General features: G+C 42.6%; 1 protein-coding gene across 1 annotated transcript in view; it reads right to left on the bottom strand.

Moving 5' to 3' along the window:
- The window catches only part of trrap (transformation/transcription domain-associated protein), a 69,638-nt gene that overhangs the window by 44,394 nt on the left and 5,649 nt on the right, over positions 1–19,595 (bottom strand). The window contains exons 13-39 of the mRNA XM_072373991.1: positions 19,344–19,422; positions 18,521–18,755; positions 18,085–18,421; positions 17,801–17,898; positions 17,391–17,585; positions 17,112–17,303; positions 16,859–17,024; positions 16,486–16,742; positions 15,952–16,152; positions 14,689–14,840; positions 12,417–12,616; positions 11,916–12,133; positions 11,434–11,631; positions 11,074–11,334; positions 10,759–10,920; positions 10,498–10,594; positions 10,217–10,338; positions 8,849–9,019; positions 8,189–8,257; positions 7,057–7,077; positions 6,467–6,586; positions 5,913–6,032; positions 5,435–5,599; positions 5,042–5,223; positions 4,434–4,632; positions 1,680–1,808; positions 622–888 (exon numbers count right to left, since the gene is read on the bottom strand). Coding sequence (XP_072230092.1) covers positions 622–888; positions 1,680–1,808; positions 4,434–4,632; positions 5,042–5,223; positions 5,435–5,599; positions 5,913–6,032; positions 6,467–6,586; positions 7,057–7,077; positions 8,189–8,257; positions 8,849–9,019; positions 10,217–10,338; positions 10,498–10,594; positions 10,759–10,920; positions 11,074–11,334; positions 11,434–11,631; positions 11,916–12,133; positions 12,417–12,616; positions 14,689–14,840; positions 15,952–16,152; positions 16,486–16,742; positions 16,859–17,024; positions 17,112–17,303; positions 17,391–17,585; positions 17,801–17,898; positions 18,085–18,421; positions 18,521–18,755; positions 19,344–19,422 — 4,613 coding nt within the window. The remainder of the gene's footprint in view (positions 1–621; positions 889–1,679; positions 1,809–4,433; positions 4,633–5,041; positions 5,224–5,434; positions 5,600–5,912; positions 6,033–6,466; positions 6,587–7,056; positions 7,078–8,188; positions 8,258–8,848; positions 9,020–10,216; positions 10,339–10,497; positions 10,595–10,758; positions 10,921–11,073; positions 11,335–11,433; positions 11,632–11,915; positions 12,134–12,416; positions 12,617–14,688; positions 14,841–15,951; positions 16,153–16,485; positions 16,743–16,858; positions 17,025–17,111; positions 17,304–17,390; positions 17,586–17,800; positions 17,899–18,084; positions 18,422–18,520; positions 18,756–19,343; positions 19,423–19,595) is intronic.

Below are 19,595 nucleotides of genomic sequence, written 5' to 3'. Positions count from 1 at the left end.
AAGTTTTTCTTATTATCGAGAAGCCAGTGACAGGAGTTCAAAAAATGTAGAGTTTGTGGTGCAATAGCTGCTTAAACCAAGAACAAAATTCAAAACTGAACCGACTTAAGCAGTAGACCGTTTCCAATTTCCTCTTTCTTGTTGTTAATGGCAACCGTGACAGAATCTGTCATACAATATTTGTGGCTAAAAGTCTAACTGTGAATCCAGGTTAAGTTCTACCTCAACATTCTAATGTACACATGCAGTTTTTAAATGAAAAGAACCAGAAAATTTATGTGGATTTAGGTTTTCACAAGAATGTAACCAACAGTCATGTCCAACATTTATATCACAGAGGCACACTTCACATTTTCTGTTGTAAGTACCAGGTTTTCTGTGGTAAATTCAGCTGGTTTAGTTTCATTTAATTTCAAGTCAATCCTAAAATTGAGTAATTATAATTACTAATTATAATTAATTTTTTTATTTAAACTCTGCATCGGCCTGCAGTCTTTCCCCAGATAATGAGGTTGGTTTTTAGAACATAACCCTAAAGTTTTTCTCACCATTTTTAGTTTTGTGCTACGTGTTTTATTGACTCTTTCATTCATTCATTTCAGTTTTCATATTTCCCCTCACCTGCAGAACAATCTTCTTGTGAATGGCAAACTTTGCAATGATGTGGGCCAGCAGCAAGTGGCCGCTGTATTTACAGGCGGGGTCTACGCAGGCTTTGGGCAGAAGGCATGGCCATGCGAAGGTCATCAGGCGGCGCAGCTTGCTGTTGCGCGACTTGTTGTTGTCATGAATGTGGTGAGGCGCGTGCTCCACTAGAAGGGTGGAGAACTGCAGGAGGCAGATTCGCAGCGAGTCCAACAGGTCAGCCTGCTTCTCAGGGTCGAGAACCTTGGAGGAGGGCGAAGAGGACATGGCATTAAAAAAAAACTGCGGCTCTGTAGGGAGTAAGTAATCATATAAAAACAAATCAACTGTTCACCTCGGTGGTGAGACGTGATCTGTGCAGAAGAACAAAAAATGACCTAACACTAGATGTTGTATCCACAACAGGAACTTCTTCGCTTTAAGTCTACAACAAAATGAGCTTTTTATATCAAGTATAAAAGCCATCTTCCCCACAAAATATCAATTACCATCTGAATTCCCTGGAGAGGTACAGAAGAGAGGACAGTGTATAGAGAGAGGGAGGTAAGGGAGGAAATGAGCTTTAACCAGATCGGAGAGGGGCCATTAGCAGCCATTAGGACTGCTGTTAGTCAGTGATGAGACCTGCCACAACACAAACAAACATGCTGACCTTTAGCAGTCACACTGTGACATTTACACCAGAAATTATTGTCTGGCCTGATGAATGAAATGTAATGGAAAGAGGGACCAATGGGATGGTGAGAGGAAGACAGACAAACAAAGACAGATGAAGGAGACTGAAAGGAAGACGGGATGGATAAGGTGAGAGCAATTATGCGACTGCATATTACTTGCAGGCCATGAGCGACGAAGAATTTGACTAAGTGGGAATGTAGATGATGATGAATGAGTATTGAGAGATGATGGACTGATGAGACAGAAGAAAAAGGGCAGGAAATGAAATCAGAGAAATGGATAGAGACAAAGCTATTATGTAATAAAAGGAGGGAGAACAACTGACCGAGGGTGTGGAGAAACGCGTGCATGTGTACCTTGGTGATGAAAACACTGGTAATGCTCTCAGGATTGTCTCCTTCAGGGTTGGGCGGTCCGAGCAGCTGCTCACCTTCACCTTTCTCAAAGCTATACAGGAAGGCAGGGTTCAAGATGTGCTGCAGTACCTATGAGACAAACAAAAAAAAAAACAACAGCTTTCAAATACTTTTACAGAAAAGAAAGTCCACAAGCCCCCCCCCCCCCATCCCCCATCCCATCCCCATTTACATTGTCCACAAGAGGATTTACAGTCTTCGCCCTTCTTTGCCAATATTATAATGGGAGATTTCCTTGATAGCACACCATTAAGGAAGAAGAAACCAATTATTGAACTTACCTGGTGTAGTCTTTCAAAAGCTACATTAAAGGGAAAACAGCACATTCGCAGCTCTTCGCAGGATATATCTTAACTGATGTAAGCTTTCCTAAAATCAACAGAACATAGCTCTCTAAAGTATTTCTGAAATAACATAACCATAACAAATAATCTCAGAATTTAAAGCAAAAAACACAAATCCAAGGCTTCACTAAAGGGGAGATTGGAAAAAAGAGAGAAGAAAAAAAAAATCCCATTTACTTACGTCTATTCTCAAACCTGCATGGGTTGTGAATGAAGGTCTGATTAACTTGTAAAATGGAGAATAACCCAACCACAATACGGCTAACGACTGCATTTATTAAAGAAGCTGCTATCTATTAATGAACACCCCTATTCAATCCATCATCGGGGAGACAGCACATCGCTCAGTGGAAAATGAGCTGTGGTAGCATATGTTCCGACTTCTCCATTAGCACATTATTCACGCACACTCTGCGCAATGAACATGATTAGCGACTCGCACACAAGCAGAAACACACAAAAGTAACACACTTCCAACTAAGGACACAAAGAAAAGCACTCTGTTCTTCAGTCTCGTCTCTTCCTGTCCATTCTGAGCTTCTATTACATCAATCACTGCAGGACAAGGTTGGATTTGTTATATTTCTGTAATGCCATTAATGTTTTAATAAGTTGTTTCCATGGAAGTCTTTAAGTCATTTGTCTTAATATGGTTGTTTGGACACATAAGCAGTCTTGAATACAACTTTGCAATGTTAACTGATAATTCTTCACAACATATATATGAGCGCAAAAGTATACATTTGTTTTTTCAACCTAACAATACAGCTTGATTTTAATCTCTACTGAGGAGATGGTGGTAGCATATATAATACAACCTGCCGCGCTACATATTTTCGACAGTTGTTTATCTGCTTGAAAGCTACCCGTGAACACTGTAATGCATTTTTAACAGACGAAGCAACACAAAAGTTGTTTTCCGTAAGAACTTTTTGTAAAAAGCCAAGGAAACTACACAGCAGCATAATGAGGTCAGTCCGTGATAACATTGATGATTCTCTGCTGCTGTTTCTCGCCTTCTTTCTCTCCCACATGCAGAATGAAATGTCCTCCAAGTCCCCTGTGATGATGCATAAGAACCCGGTTTTCTATCCCCAACTCCCTGGCAAACTGAGAATGTGCACACACGCTTTCCAGTGATAATATGCTTCCGGAAAAAATGTTACAGGCAATTATTTAAATGTCAGTGGAGGTAACACCCACACCCAGTCGCATGCGCATGACTCATACACCAATCAACACAAACATATTCTCAGAGAAACACATCTTCTGTCAATCCGTGTCACAGCCAGCATCTGCTGCACTCCAGCAGAGGACAATTAAGGCCAAAGGAAAAAAACAGGAACATGGTCTGATTGGGAGTGGGCAGTGGGGGTGCTGTGGCTCCTCTAGCTAAAAAAAACAAACTCAACTCTGTTCAGCATTTCCATCAAGAAATATAGAAAACAGAAAGTTGGCTGAATTCTATCTCTTCGCCTTTATTTTCATTGTTCACATTCCGCCATATGCCAAGCAGGCAGAGCGTGTGGATTAAAAAACACATCCTTGGATGTGCGGGTCTGAGTGCACACGCCAGCTTCTTGTGCGTGCGGTCATGTGCTCTTGCCACACGTACATTTGGCAATATGCTATTGTGTGCCTGGGCAGGCCTTCCCCGCTGACCCGTTTTGTACTTAACAACACTGCTTTTGCTCCTCCGAGCCGGGTTATGCGCCTGTTACAGCTGTGCAAAATGTGTGCGAGCACCACTCCGTCTGGGTTTGCCTGAGAGGCTGTGTGTGGGAGAGTGAGCTTAATTTAAAAAAAAAAAAGCAACCCCAATGACTGCAATTCTTACAGCAGCAGGTCAGGTAGAGAGGACAGAGGCATTCATCTGTGAGCCTCTGAGGGTCAGAACAGACTAAATGACCTTCCTGACTCCAGCAAAGTAGTTCTGGAGCAAAACATACCAACCATTAAAGTCACTCAGATCAGGTCCCTAAATGCAGCATTTCCCTTAACTGGGGGAGAAAAGTAAGTAAGATGAGGAGAGGCTAAATAAAAAAAAAATGCATTGTTTGGTGTGGGACTGGGAAAACTAATGGAAAATCTGTTTTTCCACAATGCAAAAACTTCAGTACATAGACCTACAGTGGGGCGGTTAAGTCTGTGTGCGCTGTAGTGTCAGAAGAAAATCAAGCTTATTACAGGACTGCTCTGCTTTTTACACTTTGTTATTTTCTCCAGTTAATAAGAGGCTAAACTTAATTACGTCTCCAGACATCATCCCATTGTCAGTTCCAAATGACAACTGCAAAACATGCATGTAGTCATACACCAACATTTCTGCCCAGATTGCTTCTGTACATACCTTTGCTTTCAGCTCATCGTTGAAGTGGGGGTCGTTGAACTCAACAAAGCGGAAGAACAGGGCACGTTTCTGGGCAATGGAATAGTTCCTTGGAATATCCTCTTCCATATAATCCTTCAAGAAGGTCATGTTGCAAAGGAAGCGACCCGTAAAAGCACGCAGCAGCTGGAAAAGCAGCTCGATCTCTGAGTAGTTACGCCTGTTGAGAAGACCCGAGTGTTAAGAACTTCAATGTCAACGAGAGACGAAAGTTTAAAATAATTTTAGATAAGTGTAAATCTGCTAATAAGTAAGTTTTACACTTTTGCTAAACAAAACTTTGTTTGTCGAGAGAAGGTTGACGAAAACACATTGTTCGGGGGTTAATTGCAAGGTCTGAAGCATGTGCAACATCTGCAACGTGCCTGGTGTGAGAAGTGTGTGCTCAGAGAAAGAGGTTAGCTGAGAAGGTCTTTTATGGCTGGAATGTCATTAAGTTAAAGTTAGAAACATAAAAACATTGCTTCATTATTATTTTAAGCCAAGTATAGGGTTTCTCATTAGTCCCCGAACCACATTTTCATTTCTAATGTCCATTGTCCCCTAATAATTTGAGTAGGTCAACATACTTGCAGTAGCTTAGCAAGCAATAGGCCAGCAGCTTGGGCTCTTTCCAGTTGGTGGCAGCCATGTTGTCTTTGCGATGTCTTTCCTGGAAAGCCTCACTGACCCAGACTCGCCTCAGCTGGCTGACTAGAGAGTGCTGCCCTGCCAGCCAACCCTCATCGTTCTTAACTATGATGCTAATAATCTGGACAGATGGGAAGAGGGGAAAAAAAACATTAAGTTAAGTAGATTTTACAAGTAGAATTAGGAATTACAGACAACGGAGCAAGATCAAAATTGGGAAGAAGAAACATTTTTATGTTTCCGAGCGCTTCTCATAGATTCAACAGACAATGACATGCATATGCACAACTATAAATGTCAGTGTTCTACAACTGTAAAGCGATTGTGCATACTTTAATGGCTTGAAACTGCAGGTCCAATCTAACTGTGGTGGTGGAGGGAGATCCAGGTCGAACAGTAGCTGCAGTGCCAGCAGGAACCAGCAGGGGAACGAAGCGGTTAGGATTAGAGGCCAAAACGTCTCTGAGTGGCTTGGCATCTTTGTGTTTCAGAAAACTCTGCACACACACACACACACACACACACACACACAGTAATTATTACACAAAATACTTAGTGAATTAGAGCACAGTCTCCTCTGCATTTAAACAACTGTCTATTTAAGTTAACAGGATACGCAAAGAAAAAGAAGATTTGTAAATGAATATGTGTGATCCATCTCAATTGGGTACCAAAAGGACAAATGAGCCTCAGAACACCAAATAAATCCCTGATTATAGGCCAGCAGACAGAGAGCAAAAGGATTTTTAATGACACATACATCAATGGAAAGACTGAAAGGACTGCCGTTTAAAGCAACTATTGCCTGACCATGAACATTCGGCTCCACTGGGGATCATTGAGCGTCGCCTCCATCATGAACAGCTCCACCGTCTGGGATGGGTGACGTGTTAGGAACTTGATCAAAGGCTCCCTGAACGGACTGCCAGCCTGGTGCAGAGCAAATTGAGTGAAGGAGAAGAAGTAAATTAGCAAATGAATCAAGCAGAAAAACAGGAGCTATGAGCTGTAACATTGTTTGAAGTAACACTATGGCTATTTTTAATCATAAAGCCATTGGCTTATCTCTTCAAGCTTGCCAGTTAATTAACACCAACCTCTTTATTTATGCCTCATTCAGCCCAATGCACACAACATAAAGCTGCTCAACTAACACTGAAAAAAGGTCAGTAGAACAGTACAGGTCTCATGTCTGACTAAACATGGAGCCTTATGTTAATTAAAATACATATATAAATTCTTCTCTTTCTTTTATTGCTCTTTGGCTGGTGCTCGACTTTTGTCTGTTCCACTGTGATGTTTTGCTACTTCAAATGTAAAACCACTGATTCAAACCCATCTTAAAAGTGGGATTGGGACCCTACCTCTATGAGCATAGCCCTTTCGGTCTTCATGACCACCTCCAAAAGAGGTTTAACTAGAGTCTGAGGTGCAGCTGGGATCAGGTGGAAAAGGTTAATGATGGCAGAACAGATCTTCATCTCCTGGAAAGAATCACAGAAAAGACAACAGAGCAAACAGATGAAATTCTTGGACAGATGAGCTAAACAGAGATATAATGTCTGACGGACAGCCTTGATGGACAGCCACTGTAAAAAGATGAGTATTTTATCTGTAAATACAGTGTTAAGTTAGTTAACTTCCCACTCGCACAATGCAGAGGTCACATGAGCTCTAGAATTTAAATTAGAACATATGCATGGTCATTTTCATTAACCTCAAGTTACCAATGTGTCCAGAGTGCAAAAGTCAAGAAGAATTCGACATTTCTTGCCAGGACAGTCAAAGTGTGGTTAGAGTAAACCTGAGATGACATTAACATTCCTGAACAAGACCACAGACACATGGACACAGAAATACAGGGCAAGTCCACCACTACCACGACATTAGCTCAAAGTTTCAATCACTGACAGAAAGTCACTAACAGAGGGCGCAACACTGGGTTACATCTCACCTCAACACCCTCCATCGCAGGCTGTACCAGAACGGGAGACAATGATCAGAGTCAGCAGAGCAATATGTGTGTTATTTGTGTGGCTGCGTGTTGTCAAACTTTGTACAATGTAGAAGGTGAGCAGATAAGACAGGGTGACTACAAAGGGACAGGGAGAAACAACCTACAAATGCCCATCGAGACAACCTGAGTGCAGAAAAAGGCAGAATTCATATTGGAATGTTCGTTAAGTAACACAGAAACCATGGCGTGTGAAGGAGAGACACTTGTCTGACTGATACCAAATCAAGACAACAAAAAGTGACACTTTCGGCATTGTGGATAAACTCTCTCACCAAAATTAAACTACTTTTATTTCCTTTCACAAACTCTTTTTATCCTGCTCCATCATATTCTTTCCTCATTGTCAAATTCCTCTAACGCCAACATAGTCTCTTCACCTCAACCTAGCTCCACCCCTCCTTGCAGTTCTTGTCTTTATCAGGATAAGCTAATTGTCTCCCTGACCCTGGCTCAACTGTCACTGTCGGCCTTCCTGTCAACAGGCACAAAGACCACAATTTGGAGGGCAGGAAAGACAAAAGGCCAATTTGCATCTAATTAAACACACCATTTTGAGATGAGTCAAGGATGAACTCACATAAGGAGACATGAGCAAAGAAACTGCCGATGAGGGAAAGGCAGCTCTATTTTCCCCTCTCCGTCACCTTTTCTCTGCCTTTACAAGGTTATCTGTCGGGGAGATAATGAGGAGGCGCAGTGCTGGGCCCACCACCGCCTGCGTGGAGCCTAATTAATCATTGATTGAAATACGGGCACTCACAACTCGTCTGGGAAGAGGCCATACTAAGAGGTTGTTGCCTACATGCGAGTATGGCTTTGTGAGTGTCCCTCCTCAGCGAGTGTTATTTGCACAATCTGAACAAAGGCTTTGCCAGTAGACGGGCATGTTGGCCTGCACCTACTGGCAATGAACGCGTCTGTATTGCTTTGATGAGTTAAGAAAGATTCAAATAAAAGAGGACACGTGTCTTCACGCTGCGTAGCTCTGAGTGATCAAAGCGTTAACATTCGCATCGGATCGGTCTGTGTAAAGGGAGCAAAAGTGCAAGTATGAAATGTGTTTACTTACACTGCCATCACTGCGCTGGCCTCCTTTGTGTGTTATTACTACCACTTCCATCCATTTCCGCAAGTGTTGCTGAGGAAGAAAGACACAGAAATAACAGATTGTGTGTGTGTGTGTGTGGGAGGGGGGGTTAGTTTAGCTCACCAGGTACAATGTGGCTTAAATATGAAACAAAATGGATTCATATAATACGTAAACAATTACAAAATTTTACTCAACTGTGAAGCCATCATAAAGCAGACAAAGATAACAACTTACTGTATATCAGTCTCTTAAGCCTCGATGGCTTTGTTTCTTCAATAGTGTCAGCCTAAGACAGTTATCTAAAGGAATCATATCTGCCTGTAGCACAGACATTTCAATGCTTGTTATATGCTACAAAGACAAACTCCAAATATACGGCACCAGTCAAAGCGGTAACTGATCATTATAAGTAGTCAGTTATACTGTGTGTACACAACATAAATATTGTTGCTTTATCTGTGGAATAAATAACAAAGCTGTCAAATATCCTAAAACTTGGCAAGTCAAAAGCTACAGGCCACCTGGCATCTCCACCTTGCCACACAACTGGCAGCTGACGCCATGATTAAGCTGAGCCGTTAGGTGTTGAATGACAGAAGGAAGAAGAGGCAAACAACATCGGATGTTGCTGCTTCTTACCATCATCTGATCGCAGAATTTGTCGTTGAAGGAGTTGGGGAAAAGACGCGTGACAGAGGTCAGCCGGTTCACAACATTGAGTGTCAGGCTGCGGTAGTCGCCCAGCATCATCAACAATGGCCGCATGTGAGTGTGGATCTGGTCTACTTCAATAGTGGCACCCTCCAGGAACTACATAGAAACAAGAGTAAATCATTTACAATGTAGAATGCTTATGTAATCTTTCCATAATAGCCTAGATGGATAGTGTATGAAAAACAAAATGCATACGATTTAAGTTCTATACTTCTTGCTTCCCTTTAACAATTTCCCCCCCTCAACATGACAGCCACCCTTTCGGACTGCTTACTGCCCCTTATCTCACGACTGAAGCTAAGGCCACTCGAATGAGGAAATGGTGAGCTGTGAACAAACACAAGCCAACCGAACACTGATGACGCACAGTCTCACAGAGACACAGGAGTGGGGGGGTGGGGGTGATGTATGGCAGCCACATTCATTTTCCTCTCAGCGCTGAGAACAAGCACTCCATCCTGTATCGATCTAGCCATGGCAACGCTCATTAGAGCTAGCAGGGCAGAGACGAAAGAATGGAGAGAACAGAAAATGGAAAGAAAAATAGAAGAAAAAATAAATAAATAAATCACGGGTTGTGAAGAGGAGTGACAGTAGTAGAGGAAAAATAGAAAAATGAGGATGAAAAGCGTAGAGTAGATGGATAGAATCCAAGATTGTATGGATACGTTGATGAATAGCAGGAGAACTGGCTCAGGGAGTGTGAGATAAAGCTCAGATGAAGATAAGTGGGAGGGAAAACAGTAAGAGGGGAGGAATAACAAAGAAGACTGAAAATGGCAAATGACAAAGAACAACTGAAAACAAGATAATGAGAGACTGCACTTGTAGAGAAATTAAGAGGTGCAAGCCTAGGGTGACAAAATAGAAGGCCATTTCACAGAAGGACGAAAATGCCACTTTGGAAAAAATTTAAAGGCCACAACCAAATTTCTTGTGTATTTTACTTTCTACCTTGAGGGAACAGACCAATCCATATTTACAAAGGTTCAGTCTGCAGGTCTAAGGCTGTGTTTTAGTTCAAATTAGATTGCAGCTGGATTAGGTGATGTAACAAGAATGAGCTTTCCATGCGAGAGGAATTGAACCCAATATAATTCAAGATTTCAGTTAAAATCTTCAAACCATATAAAGGGAGAAGTTAAAGATTGCTTTGCAAGATTTAGATGTTTTTTTTTCTCCTTAGGAATGATTCAGTCTTCAACAAAACTATATTTGCTAAAGTTGATAGATTTAAGTAGAAAAAAGAAATGAGATGAAGGGAAATAAAATAATGAGAGATGTCACACCAACCTTCCTCATGCATGCCTCGCCTGCTTCCTGCAGTTCATTGTTGGTGGAGTTCAGCGCTTTGAACAGAGCAGCAATGATCTTCTCTCTGGACTGTGGCAGGTAGTTACAAGCAGCCAGGGCATCTAATCGAGTTACAAAACAAAGATTTAATACTCTCTCTGAGAAGACAAAATGACTAAATAAGGCCAATACTAAAGGAAGAAGAAGAAGTCAGAACATCTAAACATTTCTGAGCTTCATTAGCATACTGTTAACATTGCAATATAACTGGGCCGACTTACTGAGGGCTGCAATACGGAGAGGAACCAGGGAGGGAAGGCTCTTATAACATGGAAGCTTCATCAAAGCAGCATCCTCTGCCTCACATAGGTTCAACAGCTAGACAGGGAAAGAAAACGATGCAGAAGTCAATTCAAAGAATACAACAGGTGAATGATTCATTAAGATCAATTCTAAGCCACTTTAAGAAGTTCGTGTGCCAATACAAAAGAGGAGAATCAAACCGAGAATGCATTTTAAAAGCACTTGAATGCAACGCATACCTCTGTGTAGAAGACCTTGTGCTCCATTACATTAAGGTCCATGGTAAAGAGGCGGGGCTGCAGGGTGGTGCAGAAGGTGTTACCCTCCATCAGGCCAATTTGGGCGTTGGCGGGTTGGTGACGCAGGAGGTGTTTCTTGGGAGGAACCATATCTTGTAAAACCTGAAGAGAATAAATCCACCAAGAAGGGGTTTTCATGAATACACAGCATTCAGCAGGCACTCTTTACCAGCGCTAAAATAATAACAACAACAATAAGGTCCATCACACTGTCTAACCCCGATACACTAAAAGGTTTACAGTCTTTGGGTTCACCTCTTTGTGTGGTTCCATGATGACTGTAACACTCTTGCCGGTGACTTGTGCCAGCACCTGCAGGGAGTGCATAGCCTGCTTTCTGACAGTGGAGTTGGGGGAGGTGACTTCTCGGACCAGGTCATGGGTGACCATGTGAAAAGATTTGTCTTGGGCAGCCAGCAGTTCCTCAGTCTTTTCCTCATCCTTCAGTGGAGTGGCACAGCGCACTAGCAGCTGCTCCAGGGTAGTCTTAGCCATGGCCACTGCCCCGTTTGACACCTGTGGGAATATAAATGAGCTAATAAATACAGAGGCTTTACAGTAGAGAAACGCTGGTCTGAGACAAAAGGACAATTTAAGCTGAGTGTGCATTCTCACCTCTCCTGTGAGGTCCATCATGACAAAGAGCAGGGCTTTGAGAAACGTGAGCTGGTTCTGCAGCACCCAGATGAGCGGCAGTCTCTCCATCAAAAATTTGATGGACACCACGCCACCAAGCTTAGCGTACCAGGCCTGCTCATAACAGCAGGCGCACAAACGCTCAACGATGTAGGAGAACAAAGGCAGCTGGCATGCCTGGAGACGTGGAAGCCAGCGTTATTAAGTTTCCATCAAAAGACAACACACACGTCAACTAATAAGTCAGTTGTTCCGAATTACACCTTTTGAATGAGAAACAGGCTTGCTAAACAGTTTTAAGCTCAGCGTGTAAATCAAGAATGTCGGAGGGTTGCTCTTTCACAAGAAAGAGAAATAACCGCCTTAACAGTCTTTATGTTTACCAAATAATGCAAAAAGCTTATGTGCTGCTGTCAGATTTATGAGAACCCTACAACATCCTCCGGTTTGATGCGATTTACCCTCTCCTTGGAGCCTAGGATGATGCTGGCCACATCAAAGATGACAGCCAGAGCCACTTCTCCAATCTTACAAAGCTCCTTCTCCTCATAAGCCATGCAGATGGCTATGGCATCAATGAGAACCAGTGGATCCATGCCCTTTGAACCGTTCTCCTCACTGTGGAACATGGCTGTGCTTGGCTGGCTTCCGAGCTGGTAGCAAGGCAGCAGGAAAGGACCTGGCAAGAGTACGAGAGAAAGATATTATCAATATGTTACGACCACTTTGACTTCGGGGACATTCAATTTTAAATGTTCTTTTTAATAAAACATAATCTTTGAATATTACATGAGTCTACTGCAAAATAAAAAAAAAAAAAAGTCTGACTGGGAATGTAAAGAAAAAAAAGAAACTGGAAAGAGAGTTGCTCTCTTGTGCCGAGGGGAATTAATGTCAATGCCAGGGCAAAACAGAAAATTAATTTGAGTTCCTCTTAAGTATGAAGAGCACTGGTTCCTCACCACACTGCTGAGCCACAGCCACCATGGTGTAGTGGCGAATCAGACTGGCCACAAAAGGCAGCGCACTGGGCCTCAGGTCCTTTATCACAGCAGACATGAATGCCCCAGTTAAAGCCTGTTCAAAAGTTCTGCGGGCAGGTGTGTCTTGTGCCTTATAGCGGTGAGAGATGATGACATTAGGAATCCACTTCTCAGCAAAGCTAGAAAAAAAAATAAATAAATACATAAAATGAATAATGAGATGATCACCTATAGGCAAGAAAAACATGTAACAGTGTCATAAACCTTTTCTTAAAAGCCCAAAAAAATAGTTAATTGTGCCTTGAGACTGTATCTGAAAAAGTAAAAACACATGCCCACTGCTTCAGATTCTCTCAGTTTTTACATTTTCAGTTTCCTCTTTGTTTCTCTGCCTTCATTTTTCCCCTTTGTTGGCATTTTTATTATTTACAGCTGCTGAAGGCAACTGGGCTGTGCTGTGATTGAGCAGCTGTTTTTTTTCCATGCTTGAGCTTGTGTTTTATAATGCCACACGCCAGGAGCGGACCTGATGGATCGCTTCATTTTATTAGTGCCATTTGAAGAAAAAAAAAAAAAAAAAAAAATGTTCTTTGGATGAAGCGATGCGAAGTGATGGGGAGGTGGACTGTGGGGGGGCATGGTGGGGGAAGAAAGTGGTCGGTGGGATAGTCGACAGAGCATCAGATCAATTTCTCCTCACTCATTCGAGGACATGTCATTCCAACATTACTCAGCTCAGCCAATTTGGCATTTCAAGAATAGCTCTATGCGTCTTATATCTTTTTATATTTTCAAAGTAACATTTTTGGGCAAAAAAAAAAAGATGCAAGGAAGGCAGAGGGAGAGCAAGGAAGCAGACAAATCGTTCGAGAGAAAGAACACTGCAAATCAAGGCGCTTGAGAAGGCACACGGCACACAGCCCCCCCTCATTATAACTGGCACACCTCATTATACTCATGTGCACAAAAAAATATCTGAGTGCAAATGTGTGTGTGTTACTGCATAATGACAGGAGAGTAAGGGGCATAGTGTAGCATAAACAGACAGGGGAAAGTCAATTAGCCCCTGCCTGGAGATCAATGATGGTAATGTGACTGACCCCCCCCCCCCCAACAAACACCCTCATTTCTGTTTGTTTGCTCATGTGTTCGTTTGTGCTCTGCAGTGAGGCCTGACAGAAGGTGGGTGGCCTACAAATGCATAATCAGTAATACCTGCTTTAGAAGTGGCGTTTATAGCAAAATGTTATAAAAACATGGCAAAGAAGACAGAGAGCAGTGTAATTCAGCGGGTAGCGAGACAGTTGGGGGGGTAATGGGGATGCATAGAGGCCTGGAGTGGTTAGGGAGAGAGAGATGGGCAGAAAGGAAAGGTTAAGTTAGCAGTGGGCCAGGATAGATGTCAATGTGAATTAGTTTCTGAAGGAAAAAGTAACTTTAAGGTGCGTCATTCATAAAAAGTTCAGCATTTTTGCACCAGCTGTATATACAGTATCTAGAATCTAGAAATACTGCAGTCCCATTGTGGCATTTCTCCTTTACACTGAACAGTGTGAATCCATTACATGCAGTTCCCTGTGAGTGTCACGGATACTTTTTGGTCCCATTTCTGGTTCCAAGCAAGCTGAATCTATAATAAAAAGTGATGTAAAGACACTACGGACAACTGTTTGGATAAAGAGTCGTCACAGCAACAGATCTGACACACAGGTAGCATATCATATTTAGTGTGTGACCGTAGTCTCTAAAGACAATCTACAGTCACTGAAAATCAACTGTTAGCAAACTAGCTTTCAGGTTGGCTAAACCTTTTTGCATCATCTTAGAGGGAACAGAGTGATCTTGTCGGCTGCAATTTGCTGCGAAAGCTCCCAAACTCTTCTGTTCAATTGCTGCTGTTCTTCATTTCTGAGTTTTTCAACCACATACTGAGAGTAAAAAAAAAAGGCATCTGTCCACAGCCCTCCATCTCTCGGTTGTTCGTGTTGTGTCACAATAACATGTAAGAAGTTGCCAGTGGCGCCGCTATAATGTTCAGAGAAATATCCCACCTACGTTAATGTATTAATGGCTGGGGACTGAACTGCAAAAAAAAAAGTCCACACACACATACCGAGCCATACCGTGTAATGGGCAAAAGCCAGAGCATTACAAATCAGTTGATAATCAGCTGTACGTAGTTACTGTGCCACAACAACCCCAATATGGAAGCATACACCACAGTGGAATTAAAGCCAGAATGTTTACTCACTTGGGATGAGACAGAAGTTGGTAGAGGGCATGTTTATTGTCATCCAGGCTCGTCATGGCCACCAAAAAGCATTTAATGACCTCCCAGGCCTGGCGTCTGTAGTAAGGCTCTGTGTTGGCACTCTTCAGGCAGTCAAGAGCTGTTTCGATTGCCTTGGAGAAACAGAGCGTGAAAAGTTTACTACATCTTCACCTGTCTGAAATGGCAATTGTTTATGCAAAATGCCAATACTGGTAAATTATTAATATGGGAAATAAACTGTATTGTCCATATATATGATTAACTGCATGAAGGAACAGAGCACCATCTGGCAGAGTAAAGGTCATTATCATTTTTACATTATGGGCTGTCAAGCCACAGCAGCCAGGCACTTAAAAGGGAGAAAATGAACTAATTAATGCCACTCAGAAGAGAGAGCAAGGATGAGGAGAAGCCAGAGAATTAAGGGTGGATGATAGCATAGAATGATATAATTGTAGACCTCTCAGGGTTTCTGTCAGAACTGGGACTTTGTCAAACACTGTAATGCCAATAATTAAATATCAAATAGTAGAATAGAAAACACACTTTGAATCCAGTATTGAATGAAAACACTGCTTCATCCATGGTGTGGATAAAAAATAAAAAATAATCACTACAAACAAGAAAATATAACTGGAAAAGAGCTTGAAAAGCAAATAAAATGTGTGCAGTGAAAACAACAAGTCAGTGTTTATCCTTGCTGTATTATTGTCCACGGTATCATTATTATCTGATCCAGTGGTCCAACTTGAGGCACTTTAAGCCGTCTTTCCCAACTAAGCATATGGCTGCTTAGTGAGACGCATGCCTTCAGCCTGTGCTGCTTGTAAAGCTCTGTGTGCGAGTTGCCTACACCCACGATGATGCCGAACACACAGCCTGATAACCAAGAAGAGGCAGCAGCCATTAGAGAGAGTAAATAATGCCGTCATGGTGGCCCACACTAGATTGATGATTACTGACTGGGGGATGAGGAGGAGAAACAAGACATGAATTTAATTACCTGGAGGACACACACATCCCCTCACTTACTTTGTCTCTCACACAAACAAACTTGTGACAAAGATATATTGCTCTCAGTGGAGAAATATAATGAGGAATATCAAGCTCTTTTAGGTTTAAGTCTTTCTTCGATGGTCCAAATACAACAAAAGGGGGAGAAAGGGCCTTGAAAGTAGCATCAGGCACTGTTAGAGAAATGCTGGATAAAGCAAAGGTCATCTAGCCACATCACCATCTCACCTTCTCCATAGGAAGTTGTATGGATGCTTTGCAGTCGGTGAATTCAGCCTTGATGCTGGGCCCCTGGACCTCAGTCACCACATAATGTAGTCTTTGAGACTCCTTCAGCATCTTTCTGTTGCTGCCTCCAAACTTTCCCAGCACCCGGTAAGCCACATGGGAGATGCTTTCAGCTGGATTACGGAGGGTACGCCACAAGGCCTGGAGAACAGGATGGAAAGAACTTGTACTTTCAGTTTTAGCGTCAAAATGAGATAAAAAGCAATGAATCAGTAAAAAGTTGGGAAGGCTGGCAAGTTAATTACAGAGCTAAATTCACTGAACTCAAATCCTACAACAGATTTATTGAATTCTAGGTTATAATTTAGTTTTCCTAGTAAAATTTACCGGCATTGTTGTGATATATTGAGTAATCCTTGTTCACTGACTTGTCTGCAGTGCACCAAGTTTACCACAAGATGGCAGATAAAAAGCTATTTTTGCACAGACGACACTGCGATTGGCCTCATCGCCATGTCGACAACAAGCCCCCACCTGCATGAGTTCAGCCCTGACAGGCTGAATGTGGTCATAGAGGAAGTCGGGCTGTAGATTGTCCACACACAGCTCCAAGGTACGAAGGCCCTGGCTAACAAGGGTCTGAGAACCGTTGAGTGCAGACACCAGCGGGTCCATTAGCATGGGCAAGTAGGGCAGCAAGGAGCTCAGGCGGACTGGCACCGTCAGACACAGCTCCACAAACAGGTCCTTCATGTGCTGCTTGTGAAGACCACTCTGCAGCATGTTTAGACCTGATGGAATTGGACGGGGATGTTGGAAATTTGAGAAGAATAAAAGCGCTGGCATCCACTTTTCCATAAAACATAAGAAATTCTCAAGAAAAGAAGAACGCTGTGTGAGGTTTTACCTTGCAACAAGTTGGGTAGAAGCGGCAAGAACTCCTGGTAAAGAAGGTCATGGCTGCCTCCACCGATGGAGCGAAAGAGAGCGCGAAGAAGTAGGAAGTAGTTGTAGGGTTCCTTAGCGGACTGGGCCAGCTCCATTGAGCTGTTCACTATCTTGTGGAGGTGTGGCTGAGGAAAGAGGGAGAAGTCTTATTAGTAAAAAAAAAAACTTTCGAGAGGCTCCTTTTTTTGTTCCATCGCTAAGCAGCCAGTTACCTTCAGCATCTGCTCATTCTCGGCAGCAAATAATGAAACTGAGCCAAAGACTAATTTGAAGAGCTTGAGGTAGAGGTTTGACAGCTCAACGTTTGAGCCCATTTCTGGCAGCCTCTCAAGGAGATACTCGACTAAGATGGTGGCAAACAGAGCTGATGTTGACAAGTTGGCCAAGAAAGAATTTGCAACGATCTGGAAAACAACAGAGGACCATTACGTATTTATGAGAGAAAATACAAAACCAAACAGATTTCTCTTTATATGTGAGACAGTATGGACCTGCAACGCATAGTTCTTGGAGATCCTCTCCACCATATATGGCACAGTGGTCTGAAAAATCTCCTTGAACGTGAGAGGGTTCATCATGGTGAAGACCCCTGCAAAGTGCTCCAGAACCTCTTTCTCCTCCTTCATGCGGACAGTCTGGCAATTGGCCACTCTGACGTACGTCTGCTGGTTATTGGCAACCTGCACCTGTATTAGTAGAGACCATTATGTTAAAATCAAGGAAAGTTCTCCTTCACGTGCATCAATTCCAATAAATAAAATAAAATGATTTTACTCTCACTTCATCTTAGAATTTTCTAACAATGGCAAAATATGAAGAAAAAAATGACAAACATTAAAAACAACTATTTAAATGCAAAATATGTTCAAAGAGCCGCAATCGCTTTACTCTTTGGTTGTACCTGGTAGATGTCCAAGGCCTGCATGGCATATTTGACCAGTTTAATGTAGATTTGGGTCTCTTTTGGTTGGAGTTGTTTGTTAGGAATGAATTGCGCCTCTGAGAAGAAAGTAGGAAATTAAACATTTCAACCACAAAAACTATCATGGTAAAAGCTTGATTTAAGGAGACAAATCAATGGGGCATATGCTTTAAACATTTCACGGTATTGATTGCATGATTTAATGTCAACAAATCTTTCTTATGCACCGAACGAAGAATAAAAATGTCTGCTGTTACCCTCACCTCCTGGAGCCTTGCATGAGGTGATGCCCCACGTAATTGTCTTGACTCCGCAAACCAGGGTCTTGACTAAACTGCGGCAGTCCGACACCTGAAACGTCTGTTTGTCTTCCTTCTCTCCAGGTCGGTCAAAGGCCGTCGCTGGTGGGGCCGGTGCTGCAGCAACAGGTGTTGGAGGAGCGGGTGGTGGAATGGCAGGGGTGGTGGAGGGCGTGGGTGTAGCTGGTACCCCAGGTAACGCCCCTGGGTCAACCACACCCATTTCCGACTGAGGTTTACATTTCTTGAAGATGGATACCAGCTGGTAGCGTGCAATGGTGTGAAATTTCAGTACAAACACCTGTTTTATAAGAAAAGGAAAAGCAGGGGAAAAAAAGTCAGCATTTCTTCAATAATATCAGTTTATAGAAAGAAAGAAAAAAAGTTAAGTCCAACTTACCTCCAGCATCCTCATCAGAATGTCCCGCCCATTTCCGTTTTCCTGCTCCGACTTTGAGCGGATACAGTCCACAAGGTTGAGAAGCAGCTTGCAGGACATGGTCTGGATGTTACTGGGAAGTGACTCGTCATCAATGTTCTTGGCGAAGAGCTGCACAGCTAGAGATAAATCTGTCAGCGGCAAGTTCTGACGAACATGGTGCACCAGGTCTGCGAGAGTGCTGTAGGCCAAGGGCCTGGAGAGAAACACAGACATGGAACAGAATTACAATCATATAGCAATCTTAAATATTAGTTTAAACTGTTATGGATATATTTGGGTGATCTAAAGTTTTTCTCAAGGCAGTGAAAGTACTAATTGAGCAGGCTGAAGTTTCACAGTTCTGGAAAGAAGCTGAGGGATGAGGAAGAAAGGGAGAGAGAAGGTGGACTAATGAGTGATACTGATGGTCCTGCCAGCTCTCATCCAACTGCCCCGTTTCCTTTCTGGTACTAATGTGAAATGACAGCTATTTTGTTGATGAGGTGAGCTACTTTGGCAACTGGGAGGGGGTCAAGGAGGTTTTGAAATCAACCTAAGAGAGGACGTGCGAGAAGCCTGCCCTCTGGAGATGCAGGTGTACATGACAACTTGACAGTGTGATATGTGCTGCAGTGTTGCTCTCAGCTTCCCTGAGAATTTCTGCAATAGTGAGAAGCTCCTAATTAACAGGAGAAGACACTTAACACCTTGTGCACCTGGTTGAGAAACCCCCCATGAGAGTGAGCCTGTGCCGACGCCACAGAGTTGCGACCGGTGGTGCACACAAATACAGAAAACCCACCTGAGAGTCTCCCGAGCAGTGTAACCAGAGCCGATCAGGATGGATTCGTCAAAAAGTTTGTCCATACACGGTATAAACTCTGAAACAGAAAAAATTAATGGCACGATTCAGATACGCTGGGTGTGGAGAGAGAGATAAAGAAACGTTGATAGATGGAAGGAAAAATAGGGGGAAAAAAGTATGTTAATGCATTTGTGAAAAGTAAGTGTTTAAAGTTTAAAATACTAAACTTTAAAATAATAAACTAGAAAG

This window comes from Leuresthes tenuis, unplaced genomic scaffold, assembly GCF_036924035.1.
Source record: "Leuresthes tenuis unplaced genomic scaffold, fLeuTen1.0.hap1 SCAF_20, whole genome shotgun sequence".
Classification (NCBI taxonomy): domain Eukaryota; kingdom Metazoa; phylum Chordata; class Actinopteri; order Atheriniformes; family Atherinopsidae; genus Leuresthes; species Leuresthes tenuis.
Note: the sequence above shows the minus strand (reverse complement) of the source record. Positions and strands in the feature narration are given on the sequence as shown.